At 42.0% G+C, this 21,346-nt stretch overlaps 1 protein-coding gene across 1 annotated transcript; it reads right to left on the bottom strand.

Moving 5' to 3' along the window:
* Positions 1 to 10,605: 10,605 nt before the first annotated feature.
* Positions 10,606 to 15,239, bottom strand: LOC133883558 (transmembrane 9 superfamily member 7-like). The gene is made up of 7 exons (XM_062322910.1): positions 15,038 to 15,239; positions 13,483 to 13,647; positions 13,251 to 13,360; positions 12,842 to 12,935; positions 12,651 to 12,763; positions 12,136 to 12,283; positions 10,606 to 12,054 (listed from the first exon to the last, which is right to left on the bottom strand). The coding sequence occupies exons 1-7, from the start codon at positions 15,167 to 15,169 to the stop codon at positions 10,897 to 10,899; spliced, it is 1,920 nt and encodes a 639-aa protein (XP_062178894.1). The 5' UTR covers positions 15,170 to 15,239; the 3' UTR covers positions 10,606 to 10,896.
* Positions 15,240 to 21,346: the final 6,107 nt, after the last annotated feature.

The raw sequence follows: 21,346 nt of genomic DNA, 5'->3' as shown, positions 1-21,346 counted from the left end.
TCCCTGGTTCGACCGAGGCCATCACCATCTTTGGCAGCGCAAAGATGGTCCTGCACTGCGACAAGAAGAGCCTTGACATGGTTGAACTAAAACCCGAGTCGCAGTTGGAGAATGCTATGCCTAGTCACCGCCTGGTGAAGGTTCACGTTGCTGTCAGCCAGGACAAGAGGCTCAAAGTAGTATGCCTTGATGACTCTGACCTAACTAGGATAGTGCAGATAAGGGCCGGTCTAGGCCCTAAATAGGAACTTATGCTCATCACTTTTCTCCGGGTGAATGCGAACGTATTTTTATGGAGTTTGTCGGATATGATTGGAGTCCCTAGGGACGTGATCGAGCACAAGTTGTCCATGTGACCTGACGCATGACTAGTCAAACAAAAAGCACGTCAGTTCGCAATCGACCGAAAGGAAGCACTTCGTAAGGAGATCGACGAGCTCCTGGAAGCAGGCTTCATCCAAGAAAAACAGTACCCAAAGTGGCTGGCTAACCCAGTCATGGTCCGAAAATATAATGGTAAGCGGAGGATGTGCATCGACTTCACCGACCTCAACAAGACGTGCCCGAAAGATCTCTTCTTTCTACCCCGGATCGACCAGCTTGTTGACTCAACCACTAGCAGCGATCTTCTAAGATTCTTAGATGCCCATTTGGGGTACCACCAAATTAGCATATATATAGAGAAGATGAGAAGAATATTGTTTTTGTGTCACCCTTCGGGGTCTTTTGTAATGTAAAAATGCCTTTTGGTTTGAAAAGCTCTTGTGTCACTTACCAGCATTGTATTTAGCTCATTCTTTGACCACAATTTGGTAGAAATATCGAGGTATATGTTGATGATGTGGTCATAAAGAATAGAACCAAGGACAACCTGGTCATGGACCTCCAGGAAACGTTCGACAACATTCGAAAGTACCACATGGAATTGAACCCTAAGAAGTGCATGCTTGGAATCCCATCAGGGAAGTTGCTCGAGTTCCTCATTTCTAGTCAAGGGATAGAGGCAAACCCTGACAAAATCATAGCCATTGACAGAATGAAATCCTCGACCAGGCTAAAGGAAGTCCAAAAACTAACAGGATGTGTGGCAGCTTTGAGCAGGGTCATCTCAAGGCTAGGAGAGAAGGGGTTGCCACTCTTCAAGCTCTTGAAGAAGAGCGACCCACTTCCGGTGGACCCCTGAAGCGGAAACAGACCTACAAGATCTAAAAAGTTATCTCTCCTCCCCTCCCGTACTGACCGCACCTTGACCAGACGAGGAGCTCTTGCTCTATGTTGCAACTACCCTACAGGTTGCAAGCGCGGTACTGATCGTTGAGCGAGAAGATCTTCAACGACTAGTATACTATGTCAATGTGGTCCTACACGATGCGAAGACTCGGTACCCACTGGCTCAGAAGCTGCTATGCGCCATTCTGATGGTCTCTCGCAAGCTCAGACACTACTTCCAGGTCCATAAAATCAGGGTAATCTTCTCGCTCCAGATTAGAGAAATTCTCCACAATAGGGATACCGCAGGAGGAACCATAAAATAGACGATAGGGCTCGGAGAGTTTGATCTCCAGATTATCCCCCGAACGGCTATCAAGTCCTAGGCGCTAGTTGATTTTATGGCCGAGTGGTCGTCCTTTGAGCCCGAGAAGGTACAACGACCAGAGGCGGACGAGCACTAAACCATGCACTTCGACGGATCGTTCACGCTGAAGGGAGCGGGGCCTAGAGTGATCCTGACCTCGCTAACTGGTGACCTCCTCAGGTATGTAGTTTAATTATATTTTCCACCCACTCTGGGGCCTAGAAGTTAGAAAAGGTTGCAAATTTGAAGAATTTTAATTCAAATTTAGCTAAGATTTTTTGGGCCAAACGAGTTCAGATGGGTTGCAAAAAAATTATAGAGTTAAACAAAATTTGTCCCACAAATTTTGGACCAAAGGAAGACATGTTTTTGAATTAGAGAAGGAGGGAGATATTTTGCTTATGTCGGTTACATTTCACCAAGGGCCCACTTGTCATCCCCTTCGCCCTCTCAGCCCCTCTGATCTTTGCCCGCCCCTTTTGTGGACTTTAGAGGCCGGCAATCGAGCCACGCCATCGAGTCATTCACTAAGATGCTTCCATGGCATTCGGTCACCGCCCTTATCTATCCTCCCTCGGTCCCTCTCTCTCTCTTTGCTCCCTTCTCTCCCTCGGCCGTGCACCCAAAGCAGAGCAGAGTGCGGACACAGAGCAGCACACCACTGCCCAAATCCCACACCGTTGAGCATGAGTCCGCCCACCCAAGTCCTTCGGAGCCTGGAAAAGAGCTTCCCCGAGGTCGCCCTCGTTGATGCACACGTGGGCCTCATCCCTACCAGTTGAATGGAGCATGCAGATGCTGTATTCCCCTTCTCCGACGGCTTCCTCTGCCATCCCACCATCGACTCGCTGCTGTGAAGTGTCTCCGGCCTAGCCGAGAACTCGAGCAGCCTCCCCATGCTCCCTTCTACCTTTCACGCGCGTCGGTTTGAGCTTAGCCCGAGGCCAATGTGCCTCCAGCCGAGCCAACGCTGGACCCATCGGCCGATAAACATGTCATTATGTTTGCCGGCCCATGTAGAAGCTCTAGGCGTCCTTATCTGGTCGTTTGCCACCAGCGTGCCGAGCCGAGTCGCCGTCATGCCTCCGCCACAGTGTGCTGTCACCGGCTGCCTTCCGGCCATCGTCGTCGACCATGTGTGCCCCCACGAGTTCGCATGCATCCACTAAAGCCGCTGCTGCCCTCCCCAGCCGCTTGTGTTGCGTCGCTCGCCACCGGCGGACTGCGTCAGTGCTGCTAGCCATGGCCTCAAGGCCTTTTTGACCGGAGTCAAACTAGCTGGCCCCATGGTCAGTGACTCCAGCTAGACAGCCCCCGGTGTAAAAAGGACTTCGGGCATTTAAATATTCGGTAAAATCAGAAAATGCAAATAGAATATTTGTTCAACTATTAAAACGGCTGGAACTTGGAAAATGCATAGAAATTTGAATATGGCTCCAAAGAGTATGAAACTAATTTTGTTAGCTTTGTATAATCATTCTCTACATGTTAAATATTCTAGGAGCCATGAATCAGTACTGACATTTCTTGAATTAATGAAATAGTTTTAAGCTTTAATAATTCATAAGTAATTATTGGTAAGTCCAAAATTGGTGAAACAATTTTGTTAAACTTGCTATAATTTTCCCTATTCGTTAAAAATACCCACCCTCATGTTAAACATAGTTAACTTTATAAATTGAATTGAGCTTGGTTTAAACTTAAGTAAATCCATAAATTATTAAATATTTAATAATAATTTAAATTAAGGAAATCCTTAATGATTTAAACTTACGCCGGGCAGCATTGCATCTCCACTATTGTCATATACTGTGGAGCCTATTTCATTGCATGTCATCATACTCATAGCGATGCACTGTCATCTTTATTTAGAAACCGACGCTTCGGAGTGTCGCGTGATTGAAGCCACAAACGAACAAGCGGAGTTCTGTGAGTGTTGCGCAGCAAGCATCAGAGAAGCACCAGGCAAGCATCTATCATATATCTCCTATATTTTTGTGAATTGTTGGTCAATTTACTAGGTCTTTCTATATGTCGTATATGCATAATTTAGCAAGTCAATATCGGAAATCAGGTAGATCCTATTCATTGCATAGTACCTACCTTGACCAAGTTGTTAACCATGATCCTTGTAGCCTAGCTATAACGTATCATGGTCCAAATTAAAAGTGATACGAGAATTGTTTAGCCTTGCATAAGTCATCGGTAAGAGTCGAGCGATGGATGTCACCGTCGTTTGCGAGCTGCAAAATTTCAACTACAGTTACAAATAAATGATACGTGGGGATGATGAGTTAGAAAAATTGAGACGAGATGTGAACAGGTGCTAGGGGCAGTTCGGGAGAGGAGACCTGGGTTTCATAGACCGCTTGCATCGTTTAAGCACCGTCTGTAGTGTCATTTGGCTTAAGCACTTTCCGTACTTTCACATGTTGATCTAATGGTAAGATAAGCCAATTATCATATGCCCTGCTGACTCTTGACTTGCGACCCTATGACGTAAATAAAAAGTACAAGGAGATGCAAGGTGGCAGGGAGCTGGAGGTGTCCAGGACAAGCTCATAGTAACCCTGGCGCTATAGGGGTATATGCAAGCGGGTAGTTTCAGGTATGAAATAGGATGTCTCGGGGGGGCCAAAAGGATGGACCCGAGTTGTGTGTGTAAAGATGTACCCCTTTAGGGTGTAAGAACAATTCGAATTGCCGCGCTCTCGGTTTTGAGCATGCTTATGTCCATTGAGCAACATCGTAGAGTTTCGTTCAGTTTGGAAACTGAAAAGTATGTGGGCTTTTGGGAGAAGCGTGTGATGGTACTAAATTAAGTTAGGAAAGTTTTACTTTATTGAATATTATGTTTCTTGTCAGTTTATGTTAGCAGTTTATGTCATTACATTGGTTAAAGTGCCTTTCTGCTAAGTCAATTTAACTTTATGGCTATTCCTTGCTATTCACTCAATGCATTATCCTTGGAGTCGGGATAGTATATACCTATATTGTGTAAGTCTTGCGAGTACCTTCATAATCAAGGTGTTGTCCTTAAGTTGATGCAGGTAGCAACAAGCTAGTTTACGGGTACTTCTATCCTGCCGATGCTGGAGATGGCCAGGAGTAGAGATTGAATATCTGAGCTAATCCTGGTGGTGCCTTATGGGCAATGGTGTCACTAGTCTTGTTTTACTAATATCTTTCTGATGCATCTGAAAACTTTGATTTAAGTAGAAACTGGAACTTAGAACAAGGTCTATAATAAAAACTAAAACTTTTGTACTCTGTTCATATCTTATGACGAAACTATGTTGTAACCAATATATGTTGTGATCTTGGACTTTATTGAGCATATATCGGGACTGCCGAAATTACTTCTGTTTTAATCGACTTAATTGTGATTAAGCCGAGTGTAATTTGGCCGAGTCTGACAGCTTTGGTCGTGCTAAGGGATGTCCCGCACTTTGAAAGCCTAACTAACGGACAGGGCAGAACAGTCAGAGCCTACTCGTCGCGACAGCACGGGGATAACTCTCTGAATACTTCAAACAATGGTTTGACGGTCCAAAACCCACAAGGCTCCTGAGTAGTCTTCCAGCCATCGACATGGCCATCAGAAAGGGCCAAAACAATTTCATTCTTGGAAAAGATAGGTCACATGCGGGTTGATTACATTCGACCGGGCTAATTATCCTATTACATGCTTGTTCTTTCTCTCTCTCTCTTTCTTTTTCAGGATGCTTAACCATCCCATGTGACATGAGACCACGACCACGGGGAAGCTTAGGGGCTACTGTCGGAGTATTGAGTAAGGGGATATCCTAGCTAACGGGCTCCACGAGGGATGTGATGACCAACCGAGGATATTTCCTGAACTCTAGCACATCGCGCGACCAGTCCTTGGCTCGCACGACCAGTGCTAGGCTTGCACGACCAGCCTCCTTGCAATATAATATGGTCTCGCGACCAGCACTTGCTGGTCGCGAGACACCCATACCTAACATGTCTAATCACATTTATTGATGTCTATTCAAGTGTTTTTCTTTCCGAAGTACCTTCTCCAGCGAACAAAATTGTGGCCGATGCAAATGGGTAGCGCCCCGTCCCGTAGCATTAATTACTACAGAGTGGGGTGTTGTGGACCAACTTGCATCACATGACGGATGGGATATGATCTGCAAAACGACCAGGTAAGTGGATGATTTTTGCAGATAGACTCGCAGAGCGCAGGGATGGGACGACTTGGCAGACGAACTTGCTGCGCATGGTGATGGGACAGGCCGGGCGACCGAGGGAGGCAGGTGCGGTGGTATTCCATGGATGGAACGGGCATGAATAGCTCTTAGGGAAAGTTGGTTAAGTAGGTTCTCCACGATGATGATCCAAGAGTAGAATATCTGGCCAGATATGAGTCTGTTGAGCAGGACCTACTTGTAAGTTTTTCTTCTCTCTAGTATATAAAAATAGGAGGACTCGGTTTGTAAATGGGCAAGCATGGGTCTACTGAGCAGGACCTACTTGTAAGTTATTCTTCTCTCTAGTATATAAAGATAGGATGACCCAATTTGTAAAGGGACGGAGAACGATGTCACATTTGAGTTCTTTACATGTATGTACAATTACAGCTCGTCTTACTTCCGCATAACATGAGCGATTCGACAGATTTGTATTGGAGTCATGAAAACTCATATATAACTAGTTCACAAACTCTGATAACAAAATACACAGTACGTAAGGCTGTTATCCTTAGAGAGGTCTGAATCTGAATAATCCCTATATTCTTGAGTTCATTACAAACACACGTACACCGTAAATATTATTCACGCGTCTATCATTGTCAGAAACTAACTCTCAACAAGAGATGAATTTGGAGGGACCAGAGATTGAGTGAGATGTGTGAGACTGGGGCACAGAAGAACAGAAACAGTTTGAGCAAAGAGACTAATGTAGCAGCAGGCAATGCCGAATTGAGAGATTTAAAGGAGAGGAGAGAGAGAATAGCATAGGGGAATACAGATCTAGATAATGATCGGAGACTAAGATTTTCAAATTTGAGAGAGGTATTTTCAGATGTGTGTGTGTGAGAGAGAGAGAGAGAGTTCAGCTTTTGCAGGGAGGAGGGAACCGAGAAAAGTGTTGTTCGGGATATAGAGAGAGAAGAGAGCAGATGGAGGAACGGATCATATTTTTTTGTCACGGGTGAGAGCTGAGGCAGACTGATGTTATGGGTACGGGTGAAGTGGGTATCACCCACCTATATACCCTATCCATACCCATACTGAAATGGATAATCCGTTCCCTCTCCAAAGGGTGGGGTACGGGTTTGGGTATGGGCACCCAGTAACACCTTTAAGTAATGGAGACTCGGGGTTCTAGATTATCCCTGTGACGTAAACAGCCTCTTGTGGATCCGTTAGGATCTTTACAGTAACTGTAGATGTATTAACAGTGACTGATATTTGGATTCAAACTCACGTATAAGTAATTATTAATACATCTACAGTAACTGCAGAGTATATGTGTCCCTTGCATCCCTACAGCCGCTGAAATCAGCGATGTGCCGAATGATAGAAGTGGGGCATTACATATGTTGTTCCATCAAGACAAGGACACTAAACATATATAACATAAAAAACAATCAGGACGCGGACTAGATGGCACGTAGTCCTTGGTTCTTCTCAGCAGGTTCCAGTCTGTCCACCTATTTCAAATAGAAGAGCTACGTGTTATTGCACTGGTCATGAGAACCTGATCCTGCAAACCGCAACAGTAATAGTTTGCTTCCTACCAGCGTTCCATACAACAGCTGCGTCAAATTTACAAAACAATGGCATTATGTGTTCCTAGTCTCAACGACGCTTTGACCACCTCACGAATCAAGGGCTTTTTTTTTTCAAAACAAGTTATCATGTCCTGGCAACGTTGCCGAGCACATACGCATGAGAGTGAGCCTTGATAAGTCGACTCATCCACATCTTTTTCCGTTAAGAGTTAATAAAAAAATTTATCGAACAAAATCCACATGTTTACGAAGCTGGACGATCGTATATTATTTATTACATTGCAACAGCAAATTCATGTTTCGCATATAAAAAAAACAATGCGTGGTGTCGTACCCTTCTTTCGGACTACCCCTTTCCTGGGCAAAAATTCAAAAATAGACAATATATTCGACCGTATTTATCAAAATAGACAACATGTTATCGTATTTATAAATTTAGCATGCGTATTTGGTACCTCATTTACCAAAAAATGGTGAACAGTGACATATTCGGCACATCAAATACCGAATATGATACTATTCACTATTTTCGGCACCGAGATACTAAATATCAACTGTATTTGGTACCTCAGTTACCGAATATGATAAACAGTGTCATATTCGGCACTGGACTTCGGAATACAAACAGCCCCGTCAACTCTTTTTTTTTCATGGACAGTACCACGTTTATTAAATTTCTTCTTCTCTCTGCTTTAAAACGGTGGTCTTCTGTTACTCCAAAAATTTTAAAACTTTTTGTACGTGTTCCATAATCCATGTGCAAGCCATTTTAATTGGATTCATCCAAAAATCCTTTGTATATTTTAAACTAAAATTCTCCAAAAAAAAAGCTACTTTTATAACTTCTAACCATTGTTAGTGCGTCAAATAAATTCCCAAAAATCTGGAAAAATTCACTAATATTCCTCTTATATGATGGAATAATTTCTAAAATTATTTCTAGCCCTAGGTTATATGATAAAAAAGTGAGTTCCTTTGTAATGCTCCATTTGTATGCATTTTTATCATTTCATGTGATATTCTTATTTTAATTCAATTTGAATTTAAACAAAATCCAACTATCTCATTATTTTTATCCCGTTAACATGTTAACCTGTTAACTACATTTTTGAAGAACTACTGATTAAATATAATCATACTTTAAGCAACTACTGCTTGCACCGTTCAAGAGATGCGCAAGCTCGCCCACCGTTCTTCAGAAATATAGTTAACAGGTTAGCATATCAACGGGATAAAAATAATGAGATAGTTGAATTTTTTTAAATTCAAATTGAATAAAAGAAGAATATCACATGAAATGATAAAAATACATACAAATGGAGCATTACAAATGAACTCACTTTTTCATCATATAACCTAGGGCTAGAAATAATTTTAGAAATTATTCCATCATATAAGAAGAATATTAGTGAATTTTCCCATATTTTTGAGAATTTATTTGAGGCACTAACAATTGTTAGAAGTTATAAAAGTAGCTTTTTTGGAAAATTTTAGTTTAAAATATACAAAGGATTTTTGGGTGAATCTAATTAAAATGGGTTGCACATGGATTATGGAACATGTACAAAAAGTTTTAAAATTTTTGGAGTAACAGAAGACCACCGTTTTGAAGCAGAGGGAAGAAGAAATTTAATAAACGCGGTACTGTTCATGAAAAAAAAATTGACGGGGGCTGTTTGTATCCGGAAGTCTCAGTTTCCGAATATGATACTGTTCAGTGTACCGAGTGTACCGAAAATAGTGAATAGTATCATATTCGGTATTTGATGTACCAAATATGTCACTGTTCATCATTTTCGGTAAATGAGTACCGAATACGTATGTTAAATTTATAAATACAATAACATGTTATCTATTTCGATAAATACGGTTGAGTATGTTATCTATTTTTGAATTTTTGCCCCCTTTCCTATCACACGTAACTACGTAAGTACCGTAGAGATTCGGCGGTCAATGAACTAGCTAGCAATCACCATGGGAGATTATCAGGCACCTTATCATCGGTGTGGACATTCGTCAGGCCCGCCATGCGCTACAGTGACACGCATAGCAGTGCATGCCTGCATGCTGTCACTGCGCGCATCAATAGTGTGTACGTCGAAGCCTCCAGCGGTGCTGCACAGCTTTGGCCTTTTGGGTCCACGACCATCGCTCGTGGTTTTCGTTCAGTTTTCAGGTTGCGTGATTCTGTTTGATTGGAAGCCGGAGACCCCTCGTTTTCGTTATTAAATACTAGTTAATTGTACCTACGGTGTCACTAGAACGTAAATTTTGAATGTGATAATATTAAATATAAATCATATATGAAGATATAGATGTGACGTAGAGTGTTATTCAATAAATGCATCTAAAACGATATCATAGTTTGATTTCAGATAGAATTAAGAAAAGAGAACGAGACTATCCACTAATTTCTCTTTTAATTTTTTTTATTTTTATTAGTAAAATAAGTCTTATATCTGTAGCTAGTAACAAAATGTAAAAGTTAAAAGATGATGAATAATAAAAATGGATAAATTATTTAAATTTTATGAGTTTTATTAGATGAGGTGAGGATAGAAGGGAGAGGTGATAGAAAAACACGTGTTATATTTATACGTTCAATCCTCGGCAACCTTGTGCCTTCGCATCGGCACTGCACTACTGCAGCCATCGTTGCGGCCCAGTCTCACACTGTTGAGGTAGATCGTTTTGCTCGGCTGCTGCGTCGACCGTGTGTGGCGTTTGTTTGGTAAGTTTTGCCTGCGCTCTGAAACGGAATGCCATCTGGTGATGGGAGAGACCAGGACAGACCAGACCAAACCCAGAAGGGAGAAGGACCATAGGTCCACCTTTGAAGCTCAGACGAGCTTCTCTCTGAGTGCCAACTACAAATTCAACATGCATGGTCGCTCACAGACTAGCAATCTTGTACATCTAGTCCAGGGAGACCAGGCAGCAATATAATTCCAAGCTTCAATTCCTCCAAATGGGCGTGAGCTCTGAGAGGACGATGACGACGACAACTCAAGACGGACGCTAGGTGTCGGCGAACAGAAAATGGGACGACGTATTAGGTGTTGACTACCCAAGTTTTAGCTGATTTCAACTCCAAAAGTTTTCTATAATGTCAGACTGAACGGAGGACAAACCTTATCGGCAAACAGACAAGAAGTGAAAGATTAACAGCAGCAAGTTTTCAAACCCACAGGCCACGATGAGAAAGCATGCTACCTGTTCAACTGGAATCTGGAGCAACATTATGAAGCACACACAAGGCAGGTGGAACAAGCAAGGTAAATCAAGACAAGGCGTATTACAAGAAGCAGTCAATATCTTCAATGGCGCAAAATCCATGTTGCGCTACATCACGTATCAAGATCTCACTTGAACTTCCAGCAGTTCTTACTCCTAACAGACTACATATTCTACCAAAACCATGGAATCAAATCTTGAATCCCAGTTTCCTTTATACGTCAATCGGGCAGCATCATGTCCATGTGCAATATTGCAGCATACCTTGGCCAGGACGTGCTCTACAAGCAGAAATAAGTTTCTCTAGATGCTTGCACAATCAGTCGATCTTCACTGAAGCATATATCTTCCTCACGAACCAGAAGCAGGCATAGAATCCAATTGTACCAGTCAGTACAAAGAAAGCATAAGAAATGATCAGCATGTAACCAAAGTACAGGATGCCTGAGACAAGCTTTGTGATCTCCAACTTATTGAAGAAGTAAAATATAGCATAAGCAAACAGATAGAGAGCTGAAGAGCCTGCAGTCAGGTACGCCCTCCACCACCAGTGGTAGTCCTCGCTGCATAGCTGGAAGTAGCATAGCACAATTGTGATCTCAGCACAAGTTACAATGAGGATGATGAAGACTATGAAGAGGAAGCCAAAGATGTAGTAGAATTGATTCAGCCAGATAGATGTCAGGATGAAGAAGAGCTCAATAAAGACAGCACCAAATGGCAATATTCCACCAGCAAGTATTGCAAAAGCTGGCTGCAGGTACCATGCTTGCTCAGGAATTTGCCTGGGAATTTTGTTTGTCTTCACTGGATCCTCAATGGCTGGCTGCTTGAATCCCAAGAAACTTCCAACAAAGACCAGTGGCACAGAGATGCCAAACCAGAGGAGGAACAAAGCAAACATTGTTCCAAAAGGAACTGCACCAGATGATTTTTCACCCCAGATCAGGGCATTCAGGAAGAAGAAGAGCGCAAAGATAATTCCAGGAAACATGAAGGCAGTTTTGAGGGTGATCTTCTTCCATTCAGTGCCTTTGAACATCTTGTACAGGCGAGACGAGGTGTAGCCTGCCAATACACCCATGAACACCCACAAAAGGACCATAGCAGTCATGAGTCCTCCACGGTTTGCTGGCGATAGGAATCCAAGCAGCGCAAACATCATGGTTACCAGTGTCATCCCGAAGAATTGCACACCAGTTCCAACATAAACACAAAGGAGGCCCGAGTGGACAGGAGGCCTGAATACATCACCATGCACTAACTTCCATCCAGTTTCTTCCTGGGCCTCATCCTGATTGTCGAGCTGATTATAGTTCGCTATGTCCTTGTAAAGGGTTCTCATCATGATCATGGCTATCATGCCAGAAAGGAATAGGACAATCATCAGTGAGTTAACGATTGAGAACCAGTGAATTTGGCTATCACTAGAAAGAAGGTAGACATCCCAGCGAGATGCCCATATGATCTCGCTAGCCTGCAATAGGTCAATTCGAAATTAATAAAAAATAGGGGGAACAAGAATCGCAGCGAGAGAACCTTGAGAAAGGAGCTATACCTCAAAGGTAACATCATAAGAGAATACAACATATGCATCAGGGGCCACCTCTTGAGGTGTGTGGCTACCAGGCGTTATCTTAATGTTAGCATTGCAAGTCTGCACTGTAGGATTCTTGTCATCCCAGGCACTGTATTCATGCTTAATGCTGTATCAAATAGGCAAAGTACAAAATTAATGAGGAAGACTACATATAAAATATAATGCATAAAAGGGTCAATCCACAATTTCTCCCAAATATCTGCTACAATGTGTGAAATCTGCTATATTCCATCAATTCATTTGAAAATCAATGAAATAATAAAAGCATTGGGCACAAATGAATTTATAGTGGTTTCACACTAATAAACGATGCAGAGAAATCATAATGGAGGAAGCTATCAGTTTCCACAATGAGCACGAGCCGCTAAAAACAAATTTAAGCAGAAAGAGAACAAAATGTTGTAAACAGATAACAGAGGAATACAGATGTGCCAAACAGGGATGAAAGTTAAAGATCATAAAGTATGATATACCTGCTAGGAATCACATGGAAGCCAACAATGCGAGCATCTGGAGAAGTTTGGTCTTCATGGTACAAGACTTTAAAACTCAAGTGATTGTTGATATAATACTGGTCATCCTTGAGCTGGCAATATTGCATTCAAATCAAATAAGGTTCCCAAAAAAATTTAAACAATATAACCCAATTTTTTTAGATATTCACCTTATAACCAACTCGGTAACCATGCTCAAAGCTTGGTGTTTGACTTCCTTCCCGTGTCTGTCTAGGTACCACAACTGGGAGATTATCTAGAATCCTAACAGGCACAAGTTTTTTAAACAATTTTTGTCAGGCGCAATATCGTATGTACTGAACACATACTCATCATGTATAAGTTGGCTAGCGGAAATTATTAGCATTTGCCATTCCATTCATGAACATTTAAAAATTTCTCACTCATGTCTCACGAACATGTCAGGACTACGAGCACATATCAGTAAGAAAATGGAGTGACAAATCTTAAATGCACTTAATTGGAGCAGCAAATCCTCAAATTTCCCACTGAATAGATGGTCGCATTGCTCTACTGATAATACAACAAGAAAATACGAGATTCAACTACAAACCATACATGTTCACTCGATATTCATCATCGATCTTTTCTTTGAAATTTTTTGCAGCTTCTTGAGAAAGCATTGTTCGACAGACAACTTTGCAACTCTCATCCCTCCTCATCTTGAACTGTATGAATTAGAAAATGGAAAAATAAATATCATATAGCTTCCCATAGTATGCTGTCATGTGTACTCCCTACTCCATTTTTACTGCAACTAGTATAAAACAGAAGGGTCCAATGTCCTTACATTATAAACAGAATTTTCAATGCGGTCCCCACGAAGGACTTCCCCTAAGTTCTCAGCACTGTTCTTAATGGCCTCAGGTTTGCAGTAGTCCAGAAAATAGTAGTCATATGGAAGCTGTGTCTTTATAGATGACAATTTGTTGACTTTCACCTGAAGCTCATCATCCTGCACGGTGAATAGTGATACAGAATTAATACGATAATACTACTCATTTGATTTTCGGTTTGTAATCTACTCTAGGAATTATAGGGCACCCCGTTCTCAGATGAAATGATAATCATCGCTATAGCATAATCAGTGGAGTGCTATAAACAAGAGAAACTAACCAACTTGTAAAGGGCGAAATAAATACTCAATTTGAAAACATAAAGAACTATATGCATGTGTCAGTTAATTTATTGCACTCGAGACATCAGTCAAAGACTACAACATACACTACTCAAAAGGTGGAGCCTCTTCAGGCAGATCAACAAGCGAGTGCCGCATTTTTAGCATAAACGTTGCTGCCATAGATATATGCATTTGATACTTCTGTCAACAGCATTGAACCAAGAGATTCAAACTAGATTAACAAATGGGCACAATGCATGTACTCTGCAAAGAGCAGCCACTTGTGATGGAACAGGCCATTAGCACAGGCACAAAAGTTTTATATAATTTGGATATTCCAGAATCCAGTATTTCCTAGTTTATCAAGCAAATCCAGTAGATAGAATGAAATTTCTACTAATAACACGAGATAACAAGAATTTGTGTGCGTTTGGTAGCAATAAATGGGCTCTTAGTATGTCAGCTACCATCATATACAGACACCTAAAGCGTAGCAAGTCACACGAAGGCAATGCTTCGACTCAGGTCGATTTCCCCAGCAACTGGGGCTCCAATGCTAAGCCTTAGTGAAACTAACGGACATAAACTACAAGTGGTGATGAGTGACGAGTAATCGACCAGAAACACCAATTTAGCTAACAGACCAAGCAGACACAAATCGACCACAAACAAAATCAAGTAACAAGACATGAAGCCACAACAACGTGTCCAGTATCACACGTATAGATGAACCCAAACCAGAAATCACTGGAAATTCCATATTTACAAAAATCCCTGAGCTTCCCTGAGCCACTGCTACGCACAACAGTAATATAGAAAAGGAAACATAACTAATCTTACTAGCAATAGTCCCTGCATGAGAAAAACAACACGGTATCAGGGGCCAAACGGGGGAAGGAAGGGCCTAATTCCCCAATGCCCTCTATCTCAACGGAATGAATCGCAAACGATCAAAGGCAAGGTGGGCATTGGCCCCGCACCGCAGAATATGCATGCGGACCGATCCTACCCATCGCCGCAGATCTCTAAACCCTAAACCACACGCGCGCGCCCACTGAGCCCCCATATGTCGGTGGCACGTGTCCCGGAAGCCAGATCTGAGGCCGGGCATCCCAACACTACCAGATCCGCCGCCGCCGACAACCATGAGGGCCCACATGGCGATGGATCCGACGGGGAGAGGAAGCGGAGAGACGGTGCGGGCGGAGAATGAGCCGATCGTCACCTTCTGGAAGTCACGGGGGGCGACGCCTGGGAGGTAGAAGGCGCCGGCGGGCGAGGAGACGGCGTGGAGGACGGCGGCGGCGACAAGGAGGAGGAGGTGGCAGGGGCGCAGGCCGCAGCCGTGCGTCGCCATGGGTGGTGGGGGACGGGAGTGTGTTGGACAATGGTGGGGAAGCGCGGAGTAGTTAGTAAGACGTAAAGGGGTTGCAAATTGCACTTACTAAAGTGCGTGCGCAAATTGCACAGCTTCGTGTTCCTAGTATGTTTGGGTTGTGAATGTCTAAACTAGATTTTCAAACTCCCCAATAAAATTACCCCAACCTTAAAACACCATGTAGCAAGTTGTGATTAAAATGATAAATGTTTTTTTTGCAAATATCATGGGCTGAAAATCCAACCGAGGCTGGGCTTGTCTTTTAATCCAAGGTAAATTATACCATATTCCTTCTATATTATTATTAGATAGTTGTCAAACTATACTCCCTTCAATCAGATTTACTTGATATTTTAGATGTTCATTTAAATTAAGTAGTGATCAATTAACGATTTCACCCTCATACTCCCGCATCAAAGACAGGGTGGTGGCACGGGCGAAGCTGTTGTCAAGGGAGCCCTCTATCTCGGCAAGGTCGGAGAGGATGCCGACGAGGAGGGACGGGGAGGGCGACAATGATTGGGATTGTTTAGTTCTCTCCTTCAGAAAGTCAAGTCAAAATTTGGTCATGCTAAAATCAGGGCTATGTCAAAATTTGATCATACCAAATAGTATTTGGTTTGATACTAAGTTAAAAATCTGACTGATAAAAAATCTGGAAATACTCCCCTTCACACATCCGATGTATCGGACGGATGGCCCACTCAGCCCATAATATCATTGGGCCGACCCAAAAATATTTTTGCATCTTCAATGTTTCAGACGTTCAAATTTAATGTTTCAAATGTTATGAAAATTTGTTACCGTAGTCTTTCGTATGTTGCATCTTGGGAATCTCTTGCTTATAGATCCGGATCCGAAAAATTATCCATTCAAATTAATTCCTATATATCTTCAATATTTTAGACGTTTAAATTTAATGTTTCAAACGTTATGAAAATTTGTTGCAGAAGTTTTCGAGAATATTGCATCCCAGAATCTCTTGTATGTAGATCCGGACAAAAAAAATTATCCATCAAGTTAATTCCTATATTTTCGCATTTTCAATGTTTCAGGCGTTCAAATTGAATGTTTCAGACATTATGGAATTTTGTTGCAGAAGTTATTTTCGTATGAATATAGGAATTAACTCAAATGGATAATTTTTTTGTCTGGATCTGTGTGTTTTTTTGGTGTATTTTTTATGTTGCGAACGTTGATTTTAAATGTTGCAGACGTTAGTCTTTGATGTTGCGATGGGCAGTTGCAACGTCCGATATATCGGATGTTCGGGCGCTAGATTTGCCTGAAAATCAGGACGGTCATTATAAACGCTAAAATTTTAGCTAACTTTGCTATAGAAAAAAGGGAAAAATGCAACCCCAAAAGTCACTTGGATTTTGACTTCCTCCAAACAAAAATTGTTTTGTTGCAAAAAAAACCCCAAAGGTTTGATTTTGTTGCCAAAACACCCCCAAAAATTTAAAAAAAAATCACAAAAATTCTAAAAAAACTAGAGACAATTCTAAGACCTTTTGTGAAATTTTTTTCAAAAATAATATACTTTGCATCATATTTCATGGAGAGTAAGTTTGAAAAAAAAGAAAAATGTGTAGCTCATTTATTAATTCGAGTTAAATGCATAGTTAATTATTTACTAATCCAAAAATCATGAAACAAATTGTTTTAGTCTTCTTACATGGTCCTCTATCTTGTAAAAATACATGAAATATCGAAATAGTTATTGTAACGTGCAGGATTGAGTAAATGTGTTGTAGATAAATTAATTCATAACTAATCCATAAAACCCCCAAAATTAGTGAAACCACTTTTATTAGTTTACTTAAACAATTATTTGTGTAGAAAAAATAATGATAGAAATGAAAAAGTTAAAATAACATGAGTTAATAAATGAGCTGCATATTTTTCTTTTTTTTCAAACTTCCTCTCCATGAAATATGATGCAAAGGATATTATTTTTGAAAACAAATTTCACAGAATGTCTTAGAATTGTTTCTAGTTTTTTTAGAATTGTTTTTTGATTTGTTTATATATTTTTTAATTTTTAGGGGTGTTTTTGCAACAAAATCAAATTTTTGAGGTTTTTTTTAACAAAACAATTTTTGAGGGGGAAGTCAAAATCCAAGTGACTTTTAGGGGTTTTACATTTTTCCATAGAAAAAATAACTTGCCAATTTTTTCAAGATAAGAACGGTTTTGAACCAAACAAAAGCCAAATTTTATAAACATATTTAAATTTTAGCTTAGCTTCTTAGTGACCAGAACCAAATAGCGTGCGTGCGGCGCACGGGTTCGAGTTTCAGTCGCACCTGCCCGCCCTGTTAGGGCGTGTTGGTTTGTTGGGTGAGGCCGCATGGTGAGGGCAGCGCACGTGCGGGAGGAGCACATTTTTGTTTCGGTTTGTCAAAGGTGAAAGAAATCACGTCAGTCATGCAATTTTTCATGTATTATTAAACTTTTCCAAAAAGCCTCCAACGTCATGTAAACATGACTGGAGGGAGTAGTTTTAAGTCGAAGGGAGTAATTGTTTTAAGTTGATTTGTCACCATATGTATGATCTTCTCGAAAATGAGTGGTCCCTAACCTGCGACAAGACTAAGGTAACTATTAAATGCCAAAGACTAATTTTGAACATAAGAGTAACACCAAACTACCAACTACAAAAGTCTTGGAGAAACCATCATTCCCGGAAATGATTTTTTTAGGTACTGAAATTACTGTTCACATATGGTTAGGGATAAGGTTATTTAGATTTTTTTTTAAAGATAATGTAGATATAAGGTTATTTAGATTGGTTTGTTAGTTTGAATTCGATTCAATTAGAGATAAGATTAAAAATCTATTAGTTAAATTATATAAGAGTTAGAGATAAGTTAGAATTGGATTTAGATAAAGTCTTTGTGGGCCTATATAAGACATACAGTGACCACCATAGGTAATCAAGCAAGAAGAATTAATCTAAGTCTCTCTTTAATATTTTAAATCTTCCTAATCTATTATCTAATCCTTCTCTAGGAGCCAACGTCATCTAGCTATCCTCTCTGTGAGTGTTTACCCTAACAATTTTTCTAAAGTGAAAACTGATAAATGCAATGCTTCGAAACAAGAAAGGCAATCCGAAATAAGGTTGGGACCATGGCGAGGCAGGTCGGGTCTCCACTGGTTTTAGACCCAACGGAGGTGGGAGTGGGTGGAAAATTTGCCCGTGGGGGTCGCGAGTCGGGGACCCGATAAGTATTCGGGTCGGGCGCGGGGACGCTTTTTCACCCGCGGGTGTCTATAAGCGCCCGATAACAGCCCAGCCGTCGACTCAGCCGGCCCATATGCCACCCCCACCTATATAACCCTAGCTCGCATCCGCACGAGGCCACGACGTCACCCGCCCGCCTCCCGCCCGTTGCCGCTCAAGCCTGCCTCCGCTCTCGTCGTGTTGCCGCTCGGTCGAGCCACCACCGCCCGTGCCCGCCACTCATCCGAGCCACCGCCCTAGCCTGCCGCTGCTCCTGCCGCATCGCCACTCGGTCGAGCCGTCGCCCGTGCCTGCCTTTTCCGCCCACCTCCACTCCCTCGCCCCTCAACCTCGGCACCACCGCTCACGCCCCGTCCGCCTCAACCGAGTCGTCGCTCCCACCCGCGAGGTTCTCGTCGGGTTTCGGCTCCCTGCCGGGTTCGAGGCCAAGGGAGATTTTTCACCCATTAGCCGTTTCTGAAAGTGCATCTAGGCCCCCTAAGTGGGTTTTGGCTTATTGATGACAAAACGATTAAAGAACTAACATGCTTTTCGAGTTATGAACAGGTTTAAGCATTAGTTATGAAGATAAATGACGGTTGACGCCCGCCGAAACAAATGGAGAATCAACGAAGAGTACTAAATAGGGTTTACATTCTTTTGTTTTTTGAAATTGAGTATAGGATAGACGCTCTATTTAGGAGGTTGGGTTTGATTGCTTGGTTAGTGTCTCAATGCTCAAAAGATCCTTTAGAACCACCTAGTTGAGAGACACATTCACTCACAGACACAGAATTCATTCTGAAAAACTTCACTGAGTCCGGAGTCTCCGGTGTTCACCGGATACTCCGGTACTCAGTGTTCAGCCGGAGTCTCTGAGGTAGACTCCGGCAGAGAGTCTCGGTTACGGTTTATTCTTTTTGGAAAAAGGCTGGAGTCTCTGGTGTTCACCGGATACTCTGGTACTTTAAGGGTTAACAGACCGGAGTCTCTGAGGGAGACTCCGTCAGAGAGTCTCGGTTAAGTGTTTATTTTAATTAAAAGGGGACCGGAGTCTCCGGTGTTCACCGGATACTCCGGTAAATGTTTTAGAGTTAACCGGAGTCTCCGAGGAAGACTCCGGCAGAGACTCTCGGTTAGCGTTTAATCTTTTTGATAAAAGAGAGAGAGAGAGACCGGAGTCTCCGGTGTACACCAGATACTCCGGTACCTGGAGAGGCCGGAGGGTCCAGCTGGTCTCCGGACTTAACGTTTTTGGAAGGACTGTCAGGACCGGAGACTCCGGTAATTCAACATAACTGTAACGGCTAGTTCTGACACGTTCGGTGACCGTTCTGACGCCGTTTTTGGATTTTGGACCGGATACTCCGGTAAGCTCTGACAAAAACAGTAACGGCTAGTTTGTGAAAAAGTGTTATAAATGCCCCCTCACCCCATGGCATTTAGAGCTTGCTGTGGCTGGTAAACCTTAGACCTCTTGAGCACTTTAAGAGCATTCAAAGACCCTCCAACCACCTCTAGTGCAAAGTTTGCAAAAAAAATTGAGAATTTGTGTTTGGAGAGGGTTCAAGCCACTTGAGCATTGAGTTCTTCATCGAGCATCTACTGCAATCATCTCTCTTGAAGCTTTGGGCTTCTAGAAGGAAATGAGTCACCCGTAGAGCACCCAAAACTTGTGGTGTGCCTCGGGTAGTTTGTAAACATCTTCGAATTGAGTAAGATTTTCTAGCTTGATCTTGGTGGTCGCTAGAAGAGGATAGGGTTGGAAAAGACTCGGCTCTTTGTGAGCTCCTCAACGGAGACGTAGGCACTTCTTTGTGAGGTGGCCGAACTCCGGGATAAATTCACGTATTCTTATTTGTGCTATTTACTTTATCGTGTGAATTTTGTGACTTGTCATATAAATTGCTCTAGTGACAATCTTGCTAGTATTAAGTGTTATTTTAGCTCTGTGATATCTAGTGGACCTAGTATAAACCTTAGACTCTAGCTGTTATCTTTAACTCACATTTATTCTGAAATTTCCATCTAGGTCGGAGACTCCGGACTAAACCAGATACTACAGACCATACCGGAGTATCCGGCCTTCACCGGAATATTCGGCAGTTTTAATCCGCTATTTTTAGTTTTAATTTTCAGAAAAGACTATTCACCCCTCCCCCCTCTAGGCACTTTCAGTTTCAGGGGTGGGTCGGGTTTTCTGTTAAGGTTTCAGATTGGGTACGTTCTTGTTGCATCTGACCCTGACCTGCCCTACTGCCAGGCTTGATCCAAAATGACGCCACTTCTTGGTTTCCTTTCCTCCATCGTATTACGGGATTTGGTTGTCAACGTTACTAAAGTAGACTCCACTTGCGGTTGTATTTTTCTTTTATGTAAAGTAACTTGATCAACGTGAGTTAACTACATGTCAAAGTAATTCCACTGAAATTATAAATTTTGAGGTGTTTCTGCGAAGGTGGTTAGCAACCTTAAGTTAGCCTGCATTCCTAAGGATTTCTATCTAACTAGCCTACCTGTGGTTGAGAAAAGCGGCATTGCAACTAACTGGTTCCACAACTTTATTATGCATCTAAGACACAGTACCCAACTGAAATTCTCTTTTGATGGTTCTGAACCTTCGCTTGGAACCAAACACTTATCAAACTAGCATAAAAAGGACTATGGCAAATTAAATAAAACTTGACAAGCGATACCCAAAAAAAGGGGGGGAAAGAAATGCATGCTAGACCATTGCTAGGGTTCAGGTAAAACTTGGCTAAGAAATTTGTGTATAACTGCGGGAAAGTTTGATATTCCAACCAATTCACATACAAACTTAATCCAAAGCACACCCAATCACCTCCATTCCGACAAGCCCAGTAAGTAGGCAGAAAATTTACGCACACGAGGCAAAATACAAATAAATGGAAAGTAAACGAAAGATG

This window comes from Phragmites australis, chromosome 10 (assembly GCF_958298935.1).
Source record: "Phragmites australis chromosome 10, lpPhrAust1.1, whole genome shotgun sequence".
Lineage (NCBI taxonomy): Eukaryota > Viridiplantae > Streptophyta > Magnoliopsida > Poales > Poaceae > Phragmites > Phragmites australis.
This window is presented reverse-complemented; position numbering and strand designations above follow the sequence as displayed.

Excerpts from the sequence above, each read along its gene's own strand:
- LOC133883558 (XM_062322910.1), bottom strand. The coding sequence starts at position 15,169 with ATGGCGACGCACGGCTGCGGCCTGCGCCCCTGCCACCTCCTCCTCCTT. Across the intron at positions 13,648-15,037 it reads CCCCCCGTGACTTCCAGAAG|GATGATGAGCTTCAGGTGAA; the intron begins GTGACGATCGGC and ends TTCACCGTGCAG. Across the intron at positions 12,284-12,650 it reads TTCCATGTGATTCCTAGCAG|CATTAAGCATGAATACAGTG; the intron begins GTATATCATACT and ends TATTTGATACAG.